The sequence below is a fragment of the Sorex araneus genome, chromosome 11 (genome assembly GCF_027595985.1).
Source record: "Sorex araneus isolate mSorAra2 chromosome 11, mSorAra2.pri, whole genome shotgun sequence".
Lineage (NCBI taxonomy): Eukaryota > Metazoa > Chordata > Mammalia > Eulipotyphla > Soricidae > Sorex > Sorex araneus.
The window spans coordinates 42,769,047-42,791,931 of NC_073312.1; the positions used below are offsets into that span (position 1 = coordinate 42,769,047).

A 22,885-nucleotide genomic window follows, 5' to 3' on the forward strand; every position below is an offset into this window, starting at 1 on the left:
CATTTCCTAGGACAAAATGATGCTTAATTAAAATGGATAAAAGCGGGGCCAGAGCGATAGCACAGCGGGTAGGGCATTCGCCTTGCACGCGGCCGACCCGGGTTCGATCCCCGGCATCCCATATGGTCTCCCAAGCACCGCCAGGAGTAATTCCTGAGTGCAAAGCCAGGAGTAACCCCTGAGCATCGCTGGGTGTCACCCAAAAAGCAAAAAAAAAAAAAAAAAAGTAAAGTAAAATGGATAAAAACATTTTATCACTTACAGAGACTGTGAATCTGAAACAACAACCAAGTGCTCACTCAGGCTGTGGAATGTGTAAAGTATCAATGTGAATTTTGAAAAAACCAACCAAATAAATAGCTGTGGAAATAAAAGGTCTCCGAGAATAAGTGGACTATGGCCCAAATAAATATCAAGTACACGAAAAGATTTACATTATGAACTTTATTTTTATTGACTATGCCAACATTTTCAAGAAAGACTTTACATCCAATTTTTATAATCCATTTTACAAGCAAATTCTAATATACAATTATTACTCTGAACTGCTTTATAAATGAATGGGAAAAACAATATAGTAAATATTAAATAATGTGTTTTGTTTTTCCTTAGTAATGGCAGACTTTAAATTCATAGGGTCAGATTACTTGCTCATGGCAATACTTTTATCAAAGGAGAAAGCAGATGGCTTTTCCTTACCAGGTTAAATTAAGGATTCTTTTTAATAGTGTAAGTTGTTGATTGGTACCCACTGTAATAATTTATCCAAAGGTATTCTTTCAATTGATGCAGCAGAAAAATTTAAAGATGATATGCAAGTGAAATTAAAAAATACAATTCAAGCATCAGAATTAAGAGAAACAGTAAGGCTATCATCCCCAAAGAAAACCAGGCATCTGTATTATAACTATAATTTTCAGGTGTATGTATGAACATGCAAAACTTATGACTCCAACTAATTTTTAAACACAAAAACTACTGTATAAGATGGAGAATAAATGAAATGTGCTGCACTCTCTATTATTCTTTTTTATAAGCCTATTTGGTGACAGCAAATTACACTCTGAGGCCCTACAGACCAGGAAACCGTCATCACAACTCTGCTCAGAGATGAAGAAGGTGCCACCGTGTCGGTAACACACCTCTGCTGCCAGGTCTATGTGGATCATGTTCTCTGACAGACTGGGTGAAAATATTCGAGGGGAAAAAGAAAATTCAAAGAACTCAGTGCTTCAGTGGGAGAAGTGACATGCTAAGGCTCGGATTCTGTGAAAGGTTGTGCCTCATAAAGCAGCAATCATAGAGAAATTCACGTCAACAAAGAAAGCCACACCCAATAAGAGGTGTTTAGATATTTTAGGCACAACTCCAGGCAATGAAGCTCATTTTAAAGTGCAAATCTGAAAGTTTTCTTTGATATTCAGAATTTTACTTGGTAAAATACTTAGTAAGATCCCTAATACCTATATAAATACAATAAAAAACCTATAAGCCTGAAAATATTACACAAATTAAAATGATATGCCCAAAGAGACTGCTTAAAGGGTCTTAGTTATTAGAAATAGTTTAAATGATGTAACTCTACCATCTTCTATTGAATTTTAATGTTTTAAAATCATCTGAACTTGTACTATTTTACTTGGCCAAGCTTGTTTTAAAAAAAATGTTAAGTGATATGCATCCATTAACAGCCAAATATATAATTAACTTGCCCCTGTAAAGCTTTTTCCTAAAGACTCAGAATTTATACACTGTGGCCATCTTTACCTACAACACAAGAACTAAGAAAAGTTCCTGTGGAGGACATGGCACAGAGTTAACCTACAGAAGCAATAAACAGATCAAGCCAATCTGAGAGAATGACCTATGATTATTCAGGTAAGTTACATCCTCATCTTATTTCTGAACTTAACATTAAGAATCAGAGCAGCATAATATTCTCATGGTTTATAAAGAAAACTGTTGAAAAACACTTGTTTTACACATGTATTCTAGTTTTCTTCTTTAATTATCAATGCTGCATCATTATGTAATGAGATTTTGGCCAAGATGAAGGTACAATAGATACAGAGATGTAGAATTCATGGGTTAGTATGTCTGGAAATTCCTAGGGAGGAAAAAAATATGCAATAGATTATGCAAAAGAGTATGCAAAATTGTAGGAGTTAACAGAATTTTAAAAAATTTCGAGTTTCCCATAAAAATAATTGAGAGTCTACCCTTGTTCTAAATAAACCAAAGACTAATAGCTCATGGGTCTGCTTTACTTTAGGGAAATATAGTGTGATACATTCAATTTGCATTATATATAATCAGTTTCTTTCTCTTTCACAATGGAAGACCACGTGTACTCACTTATGGCTGCTCTTATCACAATGCACTTTTATGAACAAACGAGCACTCTGCATGTCTGGGTACTTTATACTAATCAATATCCAGGATAGGAAAAAACTTTCAGAATTTTAGTGTTTCTCCACAGAGTGCTGTGAAATGAAATTAGTCGAATTTGTGTTGTTCACCTCTTATCAAGAATGTTGTGTATCCAGTGAATGCTAAATTCACTGGAATGCTTTTCCTGATAAAGGAACATTAAGCCTAAATGGTAACAAACATCTCTTCTTAAATTTCCATTAAAGCACTAGCTTTAGTGCTCTAAGAAGGTGAAGACAGGAGGCGGCAGCAATGGTACAGCAGGTAGGGCATTCTGATTTGCATGTAGCTGACCCAGGTTTGACCCTGGGTACCACATACAGTTCCTTGACCCACCAGGAGTGATTCTTGAATACAGAGCCAGGAGTAAGCCCAGAGCACTGCCAGGTATGGCCCCCAAACAACAACAAAAAAAAACACCAGTAATAATAAATATAAAATTTTAAAAAAGAAAAGAAAAAAAAAGGTGGAGACAGGGCCAGGCAGATAGCTCAAAGGGGCTAAGTGCACATGCAGTGCATGCAGGAGGCCTGATTTGATCCTGAGCACTGTGTGGTCCCCCAGTACTGCTGGGAGTCACACCTGGCCAATGTGCTGGGAACAGCCCCTGAACAGTCAGTCATGGCCCCCAAAAGACAACGGAGAGAAGAGATGTTTCACAAATGTTTGTGTTTTAAAGGAATTCCTTGAACGAAAGATGTAGTCTAGTGGCAGAGCACACGTATGGGACCCTAGGTTCAATCTCTGGCACCAAGAAAGGGAAAAATTTCCAGAAATCTGAGTGACTCGGTTGTAGGCCAGAATCCCTCAACACATTTTTGCTCAGCTGATCAAAACAAAAATTAAATTTCTAAAAGGCTGTCAGAAAAAACATGAACTATAATTAAAGCATTAACTTTAAAGCATTAAAGGTTAAGTCTAAAACTGACATGATTTTGGAGAAAAGGAGAAATTTACTGACCTAGCTCATGAGTGGGCCTGAGCATGATTAGATTAGTATTATGGTTCCTGGGAGGTTCCACAGCTACTTTCACAGCACATTAAAATAAATTAGCGTATTTCCCTAGAGTTATCTCCGATCACTTGATTACTTTTTTTTATAAGTTCCAGTATCTTCTCTCCAACTGTACTTTTCTTCCCAAATCTTGATAGTTCATGAAACTATCAAACTTACATAAACATAAAAGGGGAGCCTAGAAAACTTGGGGGGAAAGAAAACACCAATAAAACTATCATGAATTCTGCTTTCTCTAGAGTAGGTCTTAAATACATTTATGATTATTCTCAAAATATCTTCACTTGCTTTACTATAGAAAATAGCTTTAAAATCATCTGTGTGAGTTATTTATAGCCCATCAAAGGTTTGTGCAAACATTTCAAATCTATTCCTTCCAGTCTTCGGATAATAGCAGTAATTCAATAAATATAAATATTACAATAAAGACAATTTAAAATATATGCAGTGAAACTTTAAAATAGGTATCATGGATCCATAAGCTCAAAAATAAATCACTAGCAAAACCTTCACTGACATATATTATAAATAAATACCTCTTTAGGTATAGGTTTCAAACTTTATCTCAAGCTTTCCAAATGTATCCAAAAGCAAAAACAATTTTTTAAAAAAAGGGGGGTATGACAGGTGTGTATGTATATAAAACAAGATGTCCAAGCAATGTAAGTTTATATGTTACATGAAACATTTGAAGTGTGGACAATCTGACTGATAAACATTGAGACTACTAGCTTCCTGATCCCAGAAAAAATTATATAAAAGTTTTATAGACTCTTCATTAAAAGCCTGATCTCCTTTATTTATTACAGAGCTTTGCATAGACCTTTTAAATATACAAATCACTGGCCAGAACTCTGATTGCCAACTATCGTCTTCCATTATCACCAAATCTTTTGTTAAAATAGTAGCCATATTTACAGGAGTGACAAGTGAAAAAAAAGGTGAGAATCACAGTTAAAACAGACCTCAAAGGACTGCATTAGCAACACACATTTCTTGCCTGCTAAGTAGAATATAGAAAGTTTTCTGATGTGAAGGGGATGGATAATATGATTGAAGTCTTCTATATGCTTCTGAGATAGGTAAGCAAACTTCTGTGTTTACCTGAGACAAATGCTATATATTTCAACCAGGATATAAAATGGAAGAGCCAAACTAGTATGTTTCCATATTTTAATTTTAAGATTTGCAAGCTTTCAATGGAACCTCCATCACAGTAGCAAATTATATGCTATTACATAACAGAATTTTTTTTTTTAAGTACAAAGCAAATTTGCAGGTGAAGACTAAGTACTTAATGTATCTTTGGTTTAGGAAGACGAGAATAACGATTAGAGGCCAAAGAATCCCCAGAATTCAAACTGCCATTTGGATTCTGCATGATTTCTTTTCTTCTAATGAGTGGCCTTGGAATGCTTGTCTTGGCCTGGAAATTTTGAGGTTCAACTCGTGGGGAGCTCATTTGTTTTGGTTTAAAAGAGCCAGAAGGGGGACGGAGCTTAGATACTTTTGAATTTGCAAGGCTTATTTGACTAGATGTTGGCTGAAGTTTTGCTGAATCACATGGTGTGATCATTGGTGACGTTGTACAAGTGGGAGTTCTACTTGGCGATGATTCAGAAACTGGAGTAGGTACCAAAGAGTTCAACGTGGATGGCTTAAAATGCTGCGAGGACTTGGGCTGGCGCGCGTAGCCCTCTGGTGAAGAGTGATTTCTTCCAACTCTCTTAGCCTGGTCTGCCATACTTGACTGGGGAAGTGTCTGCAGAGAAGTGTGTACCAACTGCTCATCACTACTTTGATTACTTGCCGGATGATAAGGCTTTTGAGCATCCACGTTCATGTTCATGTTTACTTCAGAAGATGCACCCTTAGCCTCATTCTTAGTGAACTGCGGATTTGTGGGGAAAGGACGTTCTTCCAGACCCTGCTTGCTTTCTTGCTTCAAGCTGGGGGTAAAGCTTCTGTCCAGATGTGCAACAGCATAATGTGTGCCCTGGACCATATGTTCACTGTGGACCTCGGTATGTTGTGGTTTTATTAGTTTTCCCTGGGCGTGGTCTGTGGGTCTGGGAAGGCTGCTGGAAGGCTGTAGTACTTGAGGCTATTAAAATTAAAAATAAAATTAGTAAAGATTTATTTTATAAATGTTATCCAGACTTAATATTCAACTAGGATCCATTTCGGTTTTGTTTGTAAACTTAATCTATTTTAATACATGTGGAATTTCATTAAAAAATAAAATATGTTAAAATAAATTCATGAGACATATGAGTGATAATGCAAACAAAAAAATGATACAGGCAGCAAACAATAATATAAAAAAATAAAATTGAAGGAGGGGAAAGAAGTACTGATTTTCTACAACAAACAAGAGTTCCTACCTTAAATGACTAGTACTTAAAACCTGACATGTGAGCATACTAGAATTATTTCTAGAGTTCTCTAATTTAACCTCCATAAAGAATTCAAATTGTAATTGTAGCCATTAGAATATTCCTACTTTTAAGGTATTTGTAAAAGAGAAATTTTATAGCACATTATCACATTTGACTAGAAGTGTTCACTAACAAAAAGTACCAAGAAGTTGTACCCCCATCAAGAATTAAAATTACTAGCACACTATTCTACTTAACAAAAGTCAAATTCTTAACAAACGTTAAATTTTACTTAAACAAAAATCAAAATATTTAAAGACATTTAGCTAGTGTCAATCTACCTTCAACAATCTTTTTAGAATTAATAAAAAATGTTTCCATGGCTTATTGGTTCTGTCTCATCACCATATGGAGCAACAACTAGGGTTCTCATATGCAGGGGTGGGGGAAAGAAATAATGCTGAAGAGTGAGCATTTACTTAGTAAAATTAAAAATAACCACTAAGTACCAAGCCAGAAGAAGCCCTGACAACTGCTGAATGCAGCTTTTCCCCACCCAAATAAGTAAACAAAAAGTGCCAGAGTGAGAGTACAGTGGGTAGGGCACTTGCCTTGCACATAGCCAACCTGGGTTCCATCCCAGGCATGCCATATGGTTCCCTAACCCCTGCCAGGAATGATCCCTGAGTGCAGAGCAAGGAATAAGCCCTGAGTACCACTGGGTGTGGCGCCAAAACAAATTTTTAAAATTAAGACAAAATTTAAAGTAACAGTTTGTTAAATGATGGGTGAGAAAAACAAGTGTGTCTACAAACTGTCTTAACCTAAAAGTTCACAAGTACAAAGGTTTTAGGGCCAAACAGGTTTTGCTCCCAAGCTCACTATGTGGTTTTATTTTCAATAATTAAGAGAAAACACAAAACATACATTACTGTGGGATATTCAATTCAAAAAAATACAAATCTTTAAGCTATCCTTAATAGGATAGTTCCCTACCTACTACACTCTCTCTCCAGCCCCTTGAATAGCTTTTAAAGATTGCCCATTTTAGTGGCTTGCTATAATTTCTCCATCCCAAAATGAATATCTCGTTTTGTAACTTATTGTGAAAACTAGGTTGTAAATAAATCCTACCATTAAAAGTAAAAAAAAAAGTCTCTTGGATATAAAGAAATGACTATAGCAAGGACCAAGAAAATAATGTTCTACTGATAAGTTATAGGTATAGAACTGGCTGCCCCCTAAGGACTGAACAATCATTAATGACCTGTTAGAAAACTGAACAAGAAACTGCCTCTTAACCTCCAGCAAGCACAGCAGATGTGTTCTGGGTCACCCTGTAGTCCAATTTTCATAAATTATAAATACTTAACTATTAATACAAAGGCAAATCGTTAACAACTCATCTTGCCCATATCCACTAGTGTGTCTCTGCTGTTATCTTTAGAAGGAATTCAAAGTATAAAATGAAAGATTCCACATTTATCATAGATAATAATGCTCAACAGGAAGAAATATCTCTCTTTTGTGTGCGTGTGTGGGTGGATGGTGGGGAAAGTTGTGCTCAGGAGGTCCAGGGCCCCATTGGCAACTCTCAGCCAACTAGCGAGCTGGCGGTTCAATGCAAAGGCCTGAGGACGTGGTGTTCCTCAGGCCCTGGGTGGGGTGGGGGGATACCTGGGCCATTCTGGAAGTGCTAGGGCCCTCCTGGGCCACACCCAAGTGGTTTTGGGGTGGGGGATAACCCATGAAGTGGCTGGAAACAAGGCTGAATCAGGGGCTTGCTAGGCATAAGTTATAACCTCTGTACTACCTCCTGGTCCCAAGATCGGTCATTAAAAAATAAAAATATAAGCTATGTATGTATACTAACTAGAGCTAGGGGGGAAATGTCAATGAAAACCATGTTGTACCTGTGGTTGAGAGGTCGAGTGAGAGACTGGGATACAAGTAAGACCACGTCTTACACAGAATAACATTATGGGGAAAATAATGAAATCATGCCTGGCCGGAGAGATCACAAAAGGGATACAAGAATTTCAGATTCTGAATTCAGTTGTAAAAGAATGAGGAGCAGTCTTCCAAGTAAATAAGAAGGAAAAACATTCAGAAAGCCTAGTCCATGCTAAACACAGAGGAGAAAAAGAGAACACAGTTCTAGGAACTCCTGGTTGTTAAGATGGGATACGGAGGAGACCACAGTACCAGTAGGGGAGTGTAGACACGGGTGGCACGTAAGGAACACATGGCAGGCTAAGCAGTTCTGACTCGGGTGCAAGACAACAGCAGACTTTGATAATTATAAGAAGAATGAATCAGAAAATCCTATGAGTATTTTCAAATGTCACTCTGGACCAGTCAATGAGGACTAACTGGAGGAGAGAAGACTGTAAATAGTCAGGGAGTTAACGATTATTAATAGTCGGGTAATAAACTGGAAGGGTCTAAAGTAAGGACACTGAAGTAACAACTGGAGAGGATTGGAAATGAAGGTGGTACAAGAAAGGAAAGAGTTGTTTCGGAGGAACTGAAGATGAATTCCAGGTTTCTGGCACTGGAGATGAAAGATGACTGAACTGCCCCATATCAAAAACAACTTCTAGGGAAGTTGCCCATGGGCACATTCACTTCAACAGCTCACAAGTCTCAGAGGGCAGAAGAAAACTCACTCACTACTGCTAGGAAACTCTTTTAGTCATAAAATGTAGCATTTAAGTACTTTTGTTCTGCAACCTGAGAAAGGGTTTTTGAAACTAAGGAGTTTCAAAAGGTGGGGCTCATTCCCAGACTTAAAACAGCTAAGTGTTTCAAACTGAACTCAGCAACTTCAAGTCTTAATTTAGTTATATACATGTTCTTGAACATACCTAATTCAAGGAATTCTCAGTGCAATGGTTATGGGTTTCATGATCAAGAGCATCTGAAGACACTATGGGTAACTGTGTGAGAACTGCTAAGCATCTCCAATGAGTATCCTAAATGACTACCTTGAGGGTGCATAAAGATCACTAGACATCTTGAACTCCTAATAGGCAAAGATGACTTTTTATTCCTTTTTACTGATATGGTTAGAATTTTGGAATTTCTAATATTTGGTATGTAGTAGGGTTTAAATATATATTTGATAAATAATACATAAATAGTATTAATAAGTAGTATATTACAGAATTGATTCTTTGGTAATAAATTATCAACATATTTCTCAATTAACTAAATCATACAGTAATAATAATTAAAAACAAGTTTTTAAAAACACTAATAAAAATATTAGAAAAAAACATTTGTTAGCTAAATAATTCATGTTTATGAAGACAACAGGATTAATTAGATATTAACTTGAATACTGCATCTCCTAGATGGTGTCAGGTAAGCCACCAGTATTTTTTCCTCGAAGACTAATATTTCTGGGTGAGATGAGTATATTTGGGGGACTGTCTTAGCAAGCACTCAACTATTTTACATTTCTAATTCTAATAATTAAATATTATACTTTTAAAACACGAGGCTCTCCTAGTCATCAGAAGAGCTCAATAAACATCACCTAAGAGTATTGAAAATTATGAAATTATTAATTCAAGGCATGACTTGGATCACGAAATTGGGAAAGAAACATTCCACAGAAATCCTAATAATAGACTAGCTACAAAATAAGATGCTCCTCGGCTTCAAAATACACGTGTCAATGCTTTAAATGGCAGGTACAGTGTTATCTAGGATCCTTATATGCCTTCCTAAAAATAAATCAGAAGTAGGACAAAAAGCACTTAGATAAAATATGAATACACATATATAGGGGTGCTATCACAGTACTAAACCACTCTGCTTACTGAACCATACTAAAAGCTGAGTTTGAGTTCTAACTTTACCATTATCATTTATGGTAAGATACTGAGTAAATTATCTTGCCATTTTGACGTGTAACCACTTTATTTTCTTCTAAAGAGTATAACAACATCATATACACCTCACTTTAGTGCTGTTACATAAAACTGAAAACATGAATACAAAGCACTCAGTATAATGCCTGATGCATTATAAATAATGCTATGCTCTGGTTTTTGAAGGAACAGTTTCCCTTCTTTCCAATGTTGGTCATCTAGCTCTAAGCTCACATGCATCCATTTCAATCATAAAACCCTTCACTGCTGAGAAGAATTCATGATTTTCACTGTGGTTCATCACATTTCAAAGATTTCTATCATTTGTATTTATAAATACTCATATATCAGTTTCTATGAACTTTTCTGTTCTGGAGTCACCAAAGCGAGACTTTGGTGACTGGCAGCGAGAAACATCCTGATTGGTGAAACTATTTCAAAGTACGTAAGAGAATATATTCTCAAGTGTCAAACCAGACACAGGAATTGCCTAAAATTATTTTCCTGGTACATTCTTATTACTAATATTACTACTAAATATATTTTGGAGATTAATAAAAGATGGTAGTGAAGCCATCTTAACATGCCTGTAATTTCATGCAGGCTCTGACATGCATCATGCAAACTGGGGGGGGAAAAAAGTGATGGAAGACGGCAGAAAAAAATCTGAAATTGTACTGTACCACGCTTTGTCAGAGAAGTAATGGACTAACTTCTCAACTCCTTGCCAATGGCATAATGGGAGAGCAGAGACAAGAAAAAGACAGGACAATGGTGTCAGAGACCACACACAACACCACGGCATTGCCATGACTGGGTAGCAGCCAACAGTAATTGCTTTACTTTTGCTATGTATTTATAGGCATTATAATTTATTATCTGTATAAAATTAAAACATTTTTAACAGGCTCATACTTTCTTGCTGAAGTGCTTTAGAAGTTAGCAAATAACCATGTCCACAGAATGGAATATTAATACTTCTCACACATAAAAGGAATCACTTGAAAATTTTTACCAAAACAACCAAAATAATTTTTACATTATTTTTAAACTCCAAATATCTAAAAAAGGTTTGAGGTTTAGTTCATGTAATCTCTTACAAGAGAGAAATTGTCACTTTAATAATTTTAAAATGTCTTGATACTATAAATACAACTCAGATTTGCTAGCTTACTTCATGCTATTGCATTGAAAGATCAATAAAACATGATCTAACAATTATTTACATAAAATATGATGTTCTATATTATGAATAGGCTCCATATAGCATTGTAAAATGGAAGCTATGCTTGGATCCTTAAAATAACTAGATTCAAAGAATTCTGCTCAAAATTCACATGAATTTTATCACAGCTTCCAAAGTTTCTTGAGAACCAGGTAAGCTTAGTCCTCCAGATCTCAGAATACTGTCTCGACATCTCGGAGAACTTAGAGAAAATTAATACATATAAATTCTACAGAAACAAAGATATTTTGTATAAAAAATCAAAACTCAAAAAGTTCAATGATTTTCCTATGTTGTTCAGCTGTTTTAAAAAAGCCTGCAAAGTGACTTCATAGTTATTTATCAAGCATTTACCACATGAACATAACCAGTGTGAGAGGCTTAATATCCAAGGCTCTTTATCTCTAAGACACAAAACCTACTATCAGTATCTACCTCTGGGAGCCAAAGCAATTCAGAAAAATAAAACTAGCATCATAATAGTACAATTCTATTGGTGTGACCAATATGAATAGTACATTTATCCAGAGTAAGATACTGCAGGCAGTACGGTACAACAACAAATATGGTTAACAAAACAACCTCACAGTCTGTGGAGCAGCATTTCTTAATAGCTTAAGTGCTGAGAGAGAAACTTACACATGCCTGGGTTTGTGGGATGGCCTCCTAGACCATGCATTTGATGCACATTTCTAATCATTTACCCAATGACAACTTCAGAGCCCATGAAATTGTATTTGCCATTCTAAAAAACAGCCTACTATGGGTCAAATTCTTAATTTTCACTTCTAAAGGGACAATATTTTATTTTTATGAAAAGTCACTGTTTTTTCCTCATTAGAGCACTAAAGTTAGTGCCCTCCTTATACATGAACTTGATTAGAAACATATGGTGGAGCCAATCAGATTGAGCCACATTAATGGGTACCTCATGGAAACACTGAATAGTTCAATACATATCCTGAGTCTCTAGAAAGTACATACCTTCAGTTAATAATGTCATTTTATGAATTAACTTAAATAAAGACATACAAATACTGATCTGTATAGAAGGATATACTAAAATGCAGTAATCTCTCTAATAGAGAAAAATGGAAGTAACAATAAGAAAAGATTAAACTAACTGGAGTATATTTAATATTACGTAGTTGTTAAAATACTTTTAAGGAGTATCTACTACATAAAAATTTATCATTGTATCTGAAAAAAACAAGTCAAAAATTGATATTAAAATACGAGTATATGTATACTAAGACAAAAATATTATCTCAATCTTTTATCTGAAAATTATTAAATATACGCATGTGTTGGGTATAAACACATGCTTTATTCAGTAAATACATACTGGACTGTGACATAAAAGAAGGTTTAAGTTCTCCTATTCAAAACCATTTGTGAAACACCCCTGTAGACTGAAATGAAATGAGAGTAGTACATAATACAATAAAATTGCTGGGGCCAGAGAGATAGTACAGCAGTTAGTAGCTGCAGATAGTACATTGCCTTGCACATGGCCAACCTGGGTTTTTTCCCTGGTACCATGATACAGCACTAACATGGCATAAGCCTACCAGGAATGATCCCTGAGCACTGCCAGTAGTAAGCCCTGAGGAACACTGTGTGTGCCCCCCATCAAGACAATTTAATTCTCATTTTTAATTTAATTCTGATAAATATGATGTTTTTAGAAAGCAAATTCAGAAATTATATAGCTTATGAAAAAAATACCAGGCAAGTAAGACCAAAGTAAACACATTTATGGTACAGTTGTTGTGTGAAAACAAGTTTTTCTTCCCATCTAAGTTACTGCAAATGAAAGTTAAAGGTAGGTAAGTTCTTTCAAGAAAAATGTTAAGTATTTTAAAAGTAACTTTAGGCATGACAAATAATATGCGCTATTTCAAAATGGAATTTCTGAAAAGCTTAATATTCCCAGTAGTATCTGATCTGGCAATAAATGCCATTTGGAATTACCATTTGGTCTTTTATTTGCCAAAAGCACTTATTTTTATTATTTTTTGTCTTTTCTAATTTTACACAGCTGGAAATTCAAAGGCTAATGTAATTTAGCTACTATCAATGAGAAAAAAATATATACACCAAATTTCCTGCAAAGAAAAAACCTGGGGATTTTCCTTTTATCTCATATTTCTAGAGTTAAATTCACTAGAATCAACCTTGGCCTAATCATTTCTGAACTGAGAAAAGTGAAATATCCCTTGTAAATTTTATTCAATTCACTGTATATTTTTAAAGTTTTTGTTGAGAACAAAAATCAAAAGTAGATTTAAAAAAATTATTTACTTATAAAAACAGCAAACAGTTCAATACATATCTTTGTTTCCACAAAACAATTACTGGGGTGAAGGTGATATCTGGCAATTCACAGGAACTGTATTCCTGGCCCTGTGCTCAGGAGAGACTAATAGGTGGTTTTTGGGATTGAAACCCCAGTTGCAGCTGAAGTGATGGCATGCAAGGCAAGTGCCTTATCTCTTGTATTATTTCTCTGGCCACAAAAAATAACAACAACAAAATTAAAACCCAACAGAGAGTCAATGAAATTAATTAATAATAAAGCCCAGCTGGCATCAGCGTTTAGAAGAAAACATTTCACTTACACTGATGTTGAGGATAAGAACTTACTAAATCTTACTATAGAAAAAAAATCAACAGTCTAAAAACACTTATAAAATAAACTTCTCAAAAAATTAGCACTAGGAATCATAAGTTGACTAAGATAACGCTAAATTTTTAGTGCAGAAAAGTAGGGAACAGTTCTAAAACCCTCTAAAAGCCACCAGATTGACCCCTATAATTCTTTATCTTTTTCTTCTCTTTATTTTACAATGAAATAATAACAATGATGATAATTTTATTATTGAACTGCTTCAGCTGTTCCACATGGTCAGTTTGAAACAACACAGTAGTTTAGAAACCATTTCTCCTCTAAAGAAACCTGCCAAGCTCAGTAAGGCCTACAAAAATCTGTGGACATAGATAACTAGGTGATTCTAGTTATCACTTTCTACAAACAGGATCTCCTATGTCTCAACAATTATCATGCAGGCAGCTCTCTTATCTGCACATATCAAGAGACTCAAACTAGGGTCTCTTAGCTAGTGGACACTGCATCTTACTTCTGAAGAACCAAAACATCCTCTTGGATATAAGATGTCGAGAAGGTGTAACCTAGAAAAGCCCCAAAGAAAGCCTGACAGTAGTGTTGCAGGACAGTGCTGCTTTGTAGCTGGACTAAAAAAAGAGTTCGGACACCCCCCCGCCCCCCCAAGCTGAGGAAAGGAAGCATCTAAAACATGGGAGGGGGTCGAGGGGGGCGGGTGCGTGCGTGCGTGTGTGTGTGTGTAAAAAATTTCCACAACTACACAAATAAACTAGTCAAATGGGTGATTCTCACAAACATTTTAAATTCCATCTTCCTGCTAGCTGAGGGGAAGGGAAGGTTAAGAAAAAACTGTTGGAGGAAAAGGACAGGGACAAACAGCTTTAGTAAATAGAGGATAGGTGTGCACTTTTGAGTCAAGTTTGTGAAACCAAATTATTCACTGACTACAAAACCTTAGAATTATCATTTGTTGGACTACCACCTAATGGTGCCTGCAATTTAGTGTAATTCATTAAGAGCCAGGCCAAATCTTTAAATAGAGGATAAATAAAGTAACTCGCTTGAAGCAAAAGATGTAAAAAGGAGAATTACAGAGGCAGTGAAAGAAAAGTGGAGGAGGGAGAGGAGAAATTTCCTTGCTTCCACAAAACAAACTAAATTTCTATTAAATGAGCTAATAAGACTCATATAATTCTTTGCTTTATGTTTTTGCAAAATAAAACACAAGGACAGACATAATAATAAACTTAAAATACTGAAATTCATGTTGATATGGTACTTCTTAATCTGGCCAGTTCAAAATTAATATTATCTGAATATTAAAATTTTAAATTGCTAAAAATTTCCACTTTTTAACCTTTTCTACTTTACAAAGATATGGATTATTAATTTTAAAACTGCTATGAATCACACTAGGGGTAAATCCATGGAGAAGGCATAAAAGTGACTCTGATTGACAATATTTTAGAGCTTTTGGGGGTGACTTTTCAAAAAAGATAAAATATAACCAACTTACCAGGTGTAGTTAAGTAATAATACAAAATAATAAAGTGATTTTTAAACTTTGTAGACAATTTTAAGTCAAACAATTACTAAATAATTAGAAAGGTTAGTAAACCATGCATATCCAAGCCATTTCTTCTGTACCTAAAGCAGCTGATACATTATAAAGAGTTATTAAGCTGTTAGAAAAGATCCTTGAAAAAAATTATTAAGGTTGTTTTAATTTCTTAGATGACAGTGAAATGCAATCAAAGCATTATTTACAGAAATGTGCAATGGTCTAGTAAGCCTGTTCCGTAAACAATATGCATCTGTCCATTATACCACCAAAGATAGTGTATACATTTTTAACGTAACCAGATTAAAAAACAATTTTTATTCACATATAATGAGGTCATGAAGAAAAGAAAATGCATTAAAGACAGATGCATGTCAGTAGGTCTGGTCAGGGTAACTGATTTAAACATCATTAGAAAGAAATTAACTTCAGATAGCTTTCCTAAGGCTCTAAGCAGAAGTCTTATTTACATGCAGTCAAAAAAAAGTGTTAATTAAGTGAGAAGAGCCCAGGAAGTGCTGGTTTAGCTCATGCCTACAGGTCACTGGACGGGAAAGGAGGTGATGGGGAGCAACAAGTCATGCAGAAGAGAAATACCATGAACCGGAAGCCAGAGCAGGAGAGGAGTGAGAGACACAGACTCACTCTGTCTGCGGTGTTGTGGAACAGTCCGTGGGATCCCCTGGAAGGAGCCCTGCCAAGGAGAGAAGGAGGGAGCAGAATACCCACCCTGTGCAGAGAGATGGGGGTAGGGAGGCACAATAAAAAAGGGAACCAAAATATAGAGAAACTAAAGTCATATTCTTTATCTTTTCTTAAAAAAAACATTACTGTTATTAAGAAGACAAGATTTCATGTTTTTAAATATAGGCAGATTATACTAACATTTGTCATAATCCAAATCTAGTTATTTTTCGTGTATTTTAAGAAAAAATAATTTTACTCTAATGCAAAAGAAATTAAACATTCTTCCTATTGTATATTACATTTGTCATCATATAACTTTTTAAAATAGCAGAATCCAGAATTTTTTTAAAACAAGAAAAACATTTAAACTTAAAGTTTTAAACACAGAGATTACATTGAGTACAATCAAGCAATTAAAAAATCATCATACAATTTTTTTTCCTCTTAAAATCAATTTTCAGAGGATAGTGGGTAAAATAAAGCTGAAGACAGAAGAACCAACACAGCAATTTAAAAACAAGTTAGGATGTTGTGAAAAACTATGTTAAGAATGTGACCTATAGGGCACATACATGCTTTTTACTATGAGTAATTCTCTGCTTGCTTCCTTGCTTTAATTACAAATGACCAGAAGCAGTCGCTACGGAACTTCTCACCTCTACTTCTTGTGATTCAGTTACTTCTCTAACCTTATCTACGCTATCGAATTATTGCAACTCTTTTGCAAAGTCATATGGAATTCAAAACAATCAACTTAGCATTAAACTGTCTTGTTCAATCATCAGTTCCTAAAACTAATTTAAGTCAAAGTATCATATCTTCATTACTGGGTCACTCTAGCCAAAGCCAAGCAGTTTCAGAAGATGTCACAACGTTCTGCCTTCCCTGTTTAACAACTGCTATACCTAGCAGAATCTATTACATATCTAGAAATGAAGTTATATTATCAGGCCTGGAAATGATAACCCATCTTAATTATTCATCATCCTCCCCACTCAGCCCTATCAACAAACCATAATCTCTGGGTTGATCCTGAGCATGATATAAATAAATAGTAAACATGAAACAGTAAAAGTAAATAATAAGTAAATGGTTCTGTCTCCTACAGGCAAGGGGTATTCATTTACTAAGCTGATTGAACAGCTATCACTTGGGTTTATGTCTAGTAAGATAAAGAATGTGAATTTTTTTACTCTGACACTCAAAATGTCTCATTCCACTTCCCTAACTCCGGTTTTCTCAGTCTACTTCAAAGTCAGTTCCCAAAAGCCTTTCCTTGTCCTACCTAAATTATCTTCCCTCTTGCTTATAAACAACTGAATCTCTTAACAAATATTCATCTCAGGAATTTTTGTTTTTCTTTTAATTACTGTTTATTTTCTCTTTCTTCTATGAAATATAATCACCCTGGAAATAACAGCTTTCTTACTTGGTGTCAATTATAGCTTTTTGTGAAATAACTTTTAAAAAATGAAAAATAGACATCATTATTACATTTTAATAGAAAGAGGAATACACAGTTCCAGAACAAGATAGAATAGATACGCTTTCTCCTTTTGCCTCTTGCCAACTAAAGGTAAAAAATGTATTGTGCAAAAAAATCAAAAGGCAGGAATGGTTACATTAATATCCAACAATGAAAATTTCAGAGTAAGTTAACAAGTTACAGAGAGATGGCTTATGATGAAAGGGGTCAGTCTACCAAGAAGACACAGGGCTCAAAAATGTGTCAAAACCAAACTACTAAAACCACACAACACACGGAGTAAACCCGGAAAGAACTGAAAATAAAACAGCTAACTGTGTAAGTAGAGTTCAAAAGAAAACACTCTTTAATGAAATTTGATAAAAATATTAAATACTGATACAGAAGAGCTCAAGGATACCAGTAAGAATCTAATCAAATGCATAAAGCATTCTATCCAACAACAGCAAAACACACACTAAAGATTTTATAGAACATCTGCCAAGACAGACTGATTTAGACCATAAACAAAACCACAACAAAGTTGAAAACTAAAATTATACATGTTGTGCTCTCTGTGCACAAGAAAGTTAAATAAGAAATCAGTAAAAGAAAAAAAAATCCTGCAATCTGATACTCAGCAACCTAATTCTGGGTCAAATAAGACTTAAGGGGAAAAACCACACATTCTGATATAGAAGAAAATACATAATAAAAAAGGTTGTGAGACATAGCTAAATCAGTGACAGAACAGAGAAGCAAAATTCAAATGTAGAGGAAAATATTGCCACATTAAAAAATGGGGAAATAAGGCCAAAGTAAACCAACAGTAAGTAGGAAGATGACTGTAACTACTAATAATGAACAAAAAATAAGGGTAATAATCATAGGTATAAAACTATGGTTCTTTAAAAGGTCAATAAAATTAACAACCAATCAATAGGTTTTTAAAAATCTTCACATATATTAGTATAGCAAAAGTATTCAACGAAATGCGAAATAAATTTGTATGATTAAAAAACTATCAGCAGCTTAGTTCTTCAACTTGATAAAAAGTAACTCAAATATCTACAGCCTACATTTACTTAATAGTAAAAAAACTGAATGCTCTCTCAGTCCAGGCAAGAAAGCTCATTCATTCCCCTGCCAAGACTAGAATTTCTAGTCAGTATCATCATACAAAAAAGACAACTAGATTTAAAAGAAAACTAGACTTTCAGATAAAAACCCAATCTACAGAAAATATTCCAGAACTAATTAAGGTAGTTCACAGGAAATAAGATTAATGTGTAAAAACCAATTATTTATAAAAATCAGGAATGAACATGGAAACAAAATTTTAAAATATTACATTTATAATATTCAAAAAAATGAAATCATTACTTAACAAACTTAAATAAACTAAAAAAGCAAATGTAGAACTTATGTTTTGAAAAGTAACAAATGCTAATTGAAGGAAATGATTTTAACTAATAGTGATATGTTTTATTTTTTAAAGACTTATTGTATATAAGATAGCAATTCTCCTCCAAAATAAACTTAGGTATAGAAAATAACCTGTCAAACTCCTGATACTATGTATTTTTTCAGGCAGACAAGTTTATTCTAAAATATACAAAAAGCATAGGAATAATACACACACACAAACACAACATTTTAAATAACATTAAAAAGAGAGGACTCACTTTATTCAATTTAAGACATATTGCTACTGCAATTAAGAGAATATGTTACTGGTGGAAGGGGGCACAGGTAGATCCAGAAATAGACCCACACAAGAACATTCAACTGTTTTTGACACAAATACAAAAGTGTTTATTTCAATAGAGAATAGTCAGTCCTTCAAATACTGCAAGCAAAAGGGTATTTGTAATAGTTGTAGGAAAGTAATCAACCTTGACCTAATTCTCACATTTTATGTAAAAATCAACTCAAAGTAGATCACTGATTTAAATTTGAAATATGAAGCCACAAATTTTAGAAGAAAACAAAATTTCAATCTCTGGGTTTTCTGAGTAATTAGTCCATAGATGTAACATAAAAAACACAATCTATCCAAGAAAAAATACTCATAAATTGGTCATCACCAAAATTAAATTCTTTTTCTCTGTGAAAGAAAAGCAAAAAAAGGTAAGCTACTTGGGAACATTCTTGCATACCATACACCTGACAAGGGCCCAACCAATAATATAGTTAAGAATGTTAGAAAATGTGAGGGAGGAAAAAAGGACATTAAAAGACATTTCACAAGATGGCAAATAAGCACATAAAAGGATGTTAGGATCAGTAGTAATTGGGAAAATGAATCTAAACCCACAATGAGGTATCATTATACACCTATACTAGCTCAAAATATTGTAGGCAATATTGTGTGAAGACGTAAAGAAATAGAACCACTCATACACTGCTGATATGTATCTAAAATGTCACTGCTACTCTGATGACAGTTTGAGAGTTTATTTGGAAACTAAAATATAGATACCATATAATTCAATAATACCAATTAGGGGCCGGAGCGATAGCACAGCGGGTAGAGCATTTGCCTTGCACGCGGCCGACCCGAGTTCGATCCCCGGCATCCCATATGGTCCCCCAAGCACCGCCAGGAGTGATTCCTGAGTGTAAAGCCAGGAGTAACCCCTGAGCATCGCTGGGTGTGACCCAAAAAGCAAAATAAATAAATAAATAAATAAATAAATAAATAAATAATACCAATTAACTCAGAGGGAAAAAAATTGTACCTCTACCAGATCTTCTACATAAGTATTCACAGCATCTTTTGTGTGCGTGTGTGTGATTCTTTAATTTTTTTTTAATTAAAGAGCCATGATTTACCGTTACAATTAATTGGGTTTTCTCCAAAGAACAAATGTTCTGGCCTAGATGGGTTAACTGGTGAGTTATATCAAACCTTCAGAGTAGCTTTATGCATAACAGACGAAAATTATATTTAAGATGAAAACAGATGAAAATTATATTTAAGATGAATGATGAGGGGCTGGAGAGATAGTACAGAGGTGCCAGGCCAATCTGTGGCCAACTCAAGGGTCCCTGACAGCTTTAGGGACCAAAGCCCAGAGCACAGAGCCAGGAGCAAGCCCTGAGTGTAACTACGGTCTGCTCCTAGAGGTGTCCTCACCCTTCCTTCCTCAAAAAAACAAATACTAGAGTTGTCATAGAACAGATTTTATCAAGTTGACAAATTTTTACTTAAAATATGCTCAAGTATTCCTCCTAAAAAATGAAAGGAATGAGACCCTAATGTCAAAATCTACTCTCACAATTGCATTGTACATCAATATTTATCTGCAACTACAATAATATGAAATAAGATAGGATACTTTATAATTTCAAGTACCAATAAATATAATGACTTTGTGCCATTCACAAAATAACTTTTAGAATTTTCCACTTTTGGGCAGCATCTAATCTAGAACAAACCCCTGCTTCCTTAAATTCTACTTCAAATCATACAATAAAAACCCAAATCTTATGTTTTTTTTCTAACATATTTCTGTTTTTAATTTTACTGTTTTTATTGAATCACTGTGAGACAGACCCTTACAAAGCTGCTCATGATTAGATTTCAGTCATCCAGTATTCCAACACCCACCCCTCCACCAGTGTACATTTCCCAGCACCAGTGTTATCAGGTTCCCTTCCATCACCACCACCCCTCATTCTGCCCCTCTATGGCAGGCGCTTTTCTTCTCTGTCTGTCTGTCTGTCTGTCTGTCTGTCTGTCTGTCTGTCTGTCTCTCTCTCTCTCTCTCTCCTCTCTCTCTCTCTCTTTCTCTGTCTCCTGGGCATTGTGGTTTGCAATACTGATATGAAAGGTTATCAGGAATATCCTTTTACCTACTTTTAATACTCAGTTCTTGCCCAGAGTGATCATTCCCAGCTATTACTGTCAGACCAGTCTCTTCATTTCTTTAGACGGTTTCTCATGATGTTTGTTCTCCTAGGCTGCAACACATTTTTCACTCAAACCAGTTTCACAGGTGTTTTCCTAGTGAGTTGTGACTAAGGTCTTTTGGTACTACTCTGAATATTCAGGATAGCTGTCTGCTTTAAAATTTTAAGACTGGGTAAGAAAACATCTAGTATTTTCTCCTATAATAGGAGTAACAAAATTTAACTTTTTAAAGAAAACTTCAGAGCATACCCCTACTATAGAAGAAAACCTTATTTACATTTTATATGGAAACGTAACAGGGGGCAGAGGGATAGAGTACAGAAGACAAAGCATTGCTTAAGCATGCAGCTCAGCAAATTTCGAGTCCCTGGCATCACATATGTCCACAGACCATTGACATATGTCACTAAGAGCAAAGAGATAGGAATAGCCTCTGAGCACTAATGAATGGTGTGGGCCTAAAACAAAGGGGGAAAAAAGTAGATACTTTTCTAAAACTTCTCTGGAAATTTCTTTTTGAGAGGGGGGTGAGTTAGCCAGGAGTCACACCCCGTGCCTCAAGCATACACTGAGGCATATCATGGGCCCTAGAAATGCTTTTGTTTTAACATTATCTAGATAAAAGAAATATTTACAATGTTCTGACAAATAAAAGTCTAATTACAAGTGCAAACACAGACAAAAAAAACAGAACAATTTTTATTACTTCCATGAAAGGCATTCTAAAAGACTATCTGATCATACCACTTAAAATGCTAAGAAGATCGCCCATTTCTTACTATTGTCGAACATTAAAATCTAAGAGCAAAATGTATGCTCTAACTCTAATCCCAATGAACATGTCAATGAATTCATGTTTACTCAAGTAAAATGGACTCTCAAAAGTGGCAAAATTTGATATTATCCTTTACTTTACAAAAAAGTGCAAATTTTGCTCCTCTCACTGGCTACTTTAAACAAAAGTTTCAAGATATCCTTCTATAGTACCAGCACTTTTGCACTGAAGCATACAGATTTAAATTCTATACTTTAAACAATACTGAATGATTTATCTATTCATGCATTAATGTACTTAAATGCATGAGTAAACCATTCAATTTCTATAATGTCCACATTTTAACTTGTTCTTCCTATTAAAACACAATTCAACTTGTTTTCAGTAGTCTATAAAAATTATACTATTATTGTCTACAAAAAAATCAGTGTAAAAGACTCATAATAGAATTCCTGGTATGCTGTCATAGAAACATGCATGCTAATAATGTGGTATCTCAGCAATACAAAGGGTTTCTGTTTAGTATGAGCCCCCTGACACAGGCTGTATTCAATGCTCAATTCTTTGCTAATACTGACTATGCACTAAATAACTCAAAAATAACTCCATGACCAAATGATAAATATTATTCATTTAATAGTGAAGCATATCATGTTTAACTATAAATAACTTCAGTGGCCTATTTTAAATATAACAGACCTTCATAAAAATATCTTAACCTGCCCTTTAGAAATATATATAAATAGTATTATGACAGTTATCCAATTGGGAGAAAATGATTTAAAATCAGGACTACCAATATGAAAAATAAAGGTTACAATGTTGCCCACCTCCAAATCAAGAAGGCATAGTTTAAAAAGTGTTTCCCAAATTGGGCAGTAAGTTGGGAGTAGGAGCTCTGGAAAGAAGAGGTGTGGTGATGGTAACTC

General features: G+C 34.8%; 1 protein-coding gene across 6 annotated transcripts in view; it reads right to left on the reverse strand.

Moving 5' to 3' along the window:
- Positions 1-425: 425 nt before the first annotated feature.
- CCSER2 (coiled-coil serine rich protein 2) overlaps positions 426-22,885 on the reverse strand; it is a 128,042-nt gene continuing 105,582 nt past the window's right edge. For 2 of the 6 annotated variants that reach the window (XM_004607421.2, XM_055118775.1), the window contains one exon: positions 426-5,549. In XM_004607421.2, the coding sequence (XP_004607478.2) occupies positions 4,740-5,549 (810 nt within the window). In that variant the 3' untranslated portion in view covers positions 426-4,739. Of the gene's footprint in view, positions 5,550-10,384; positions 10,425-15,710; positions 15,844-22,885 lie in introns of all 6 variants that reach the window. The other 4 variants (XM_055118772.1, XM_055118774.1, XM_004607422.2 and 1 more) reach the window with 4 other exon arrangements.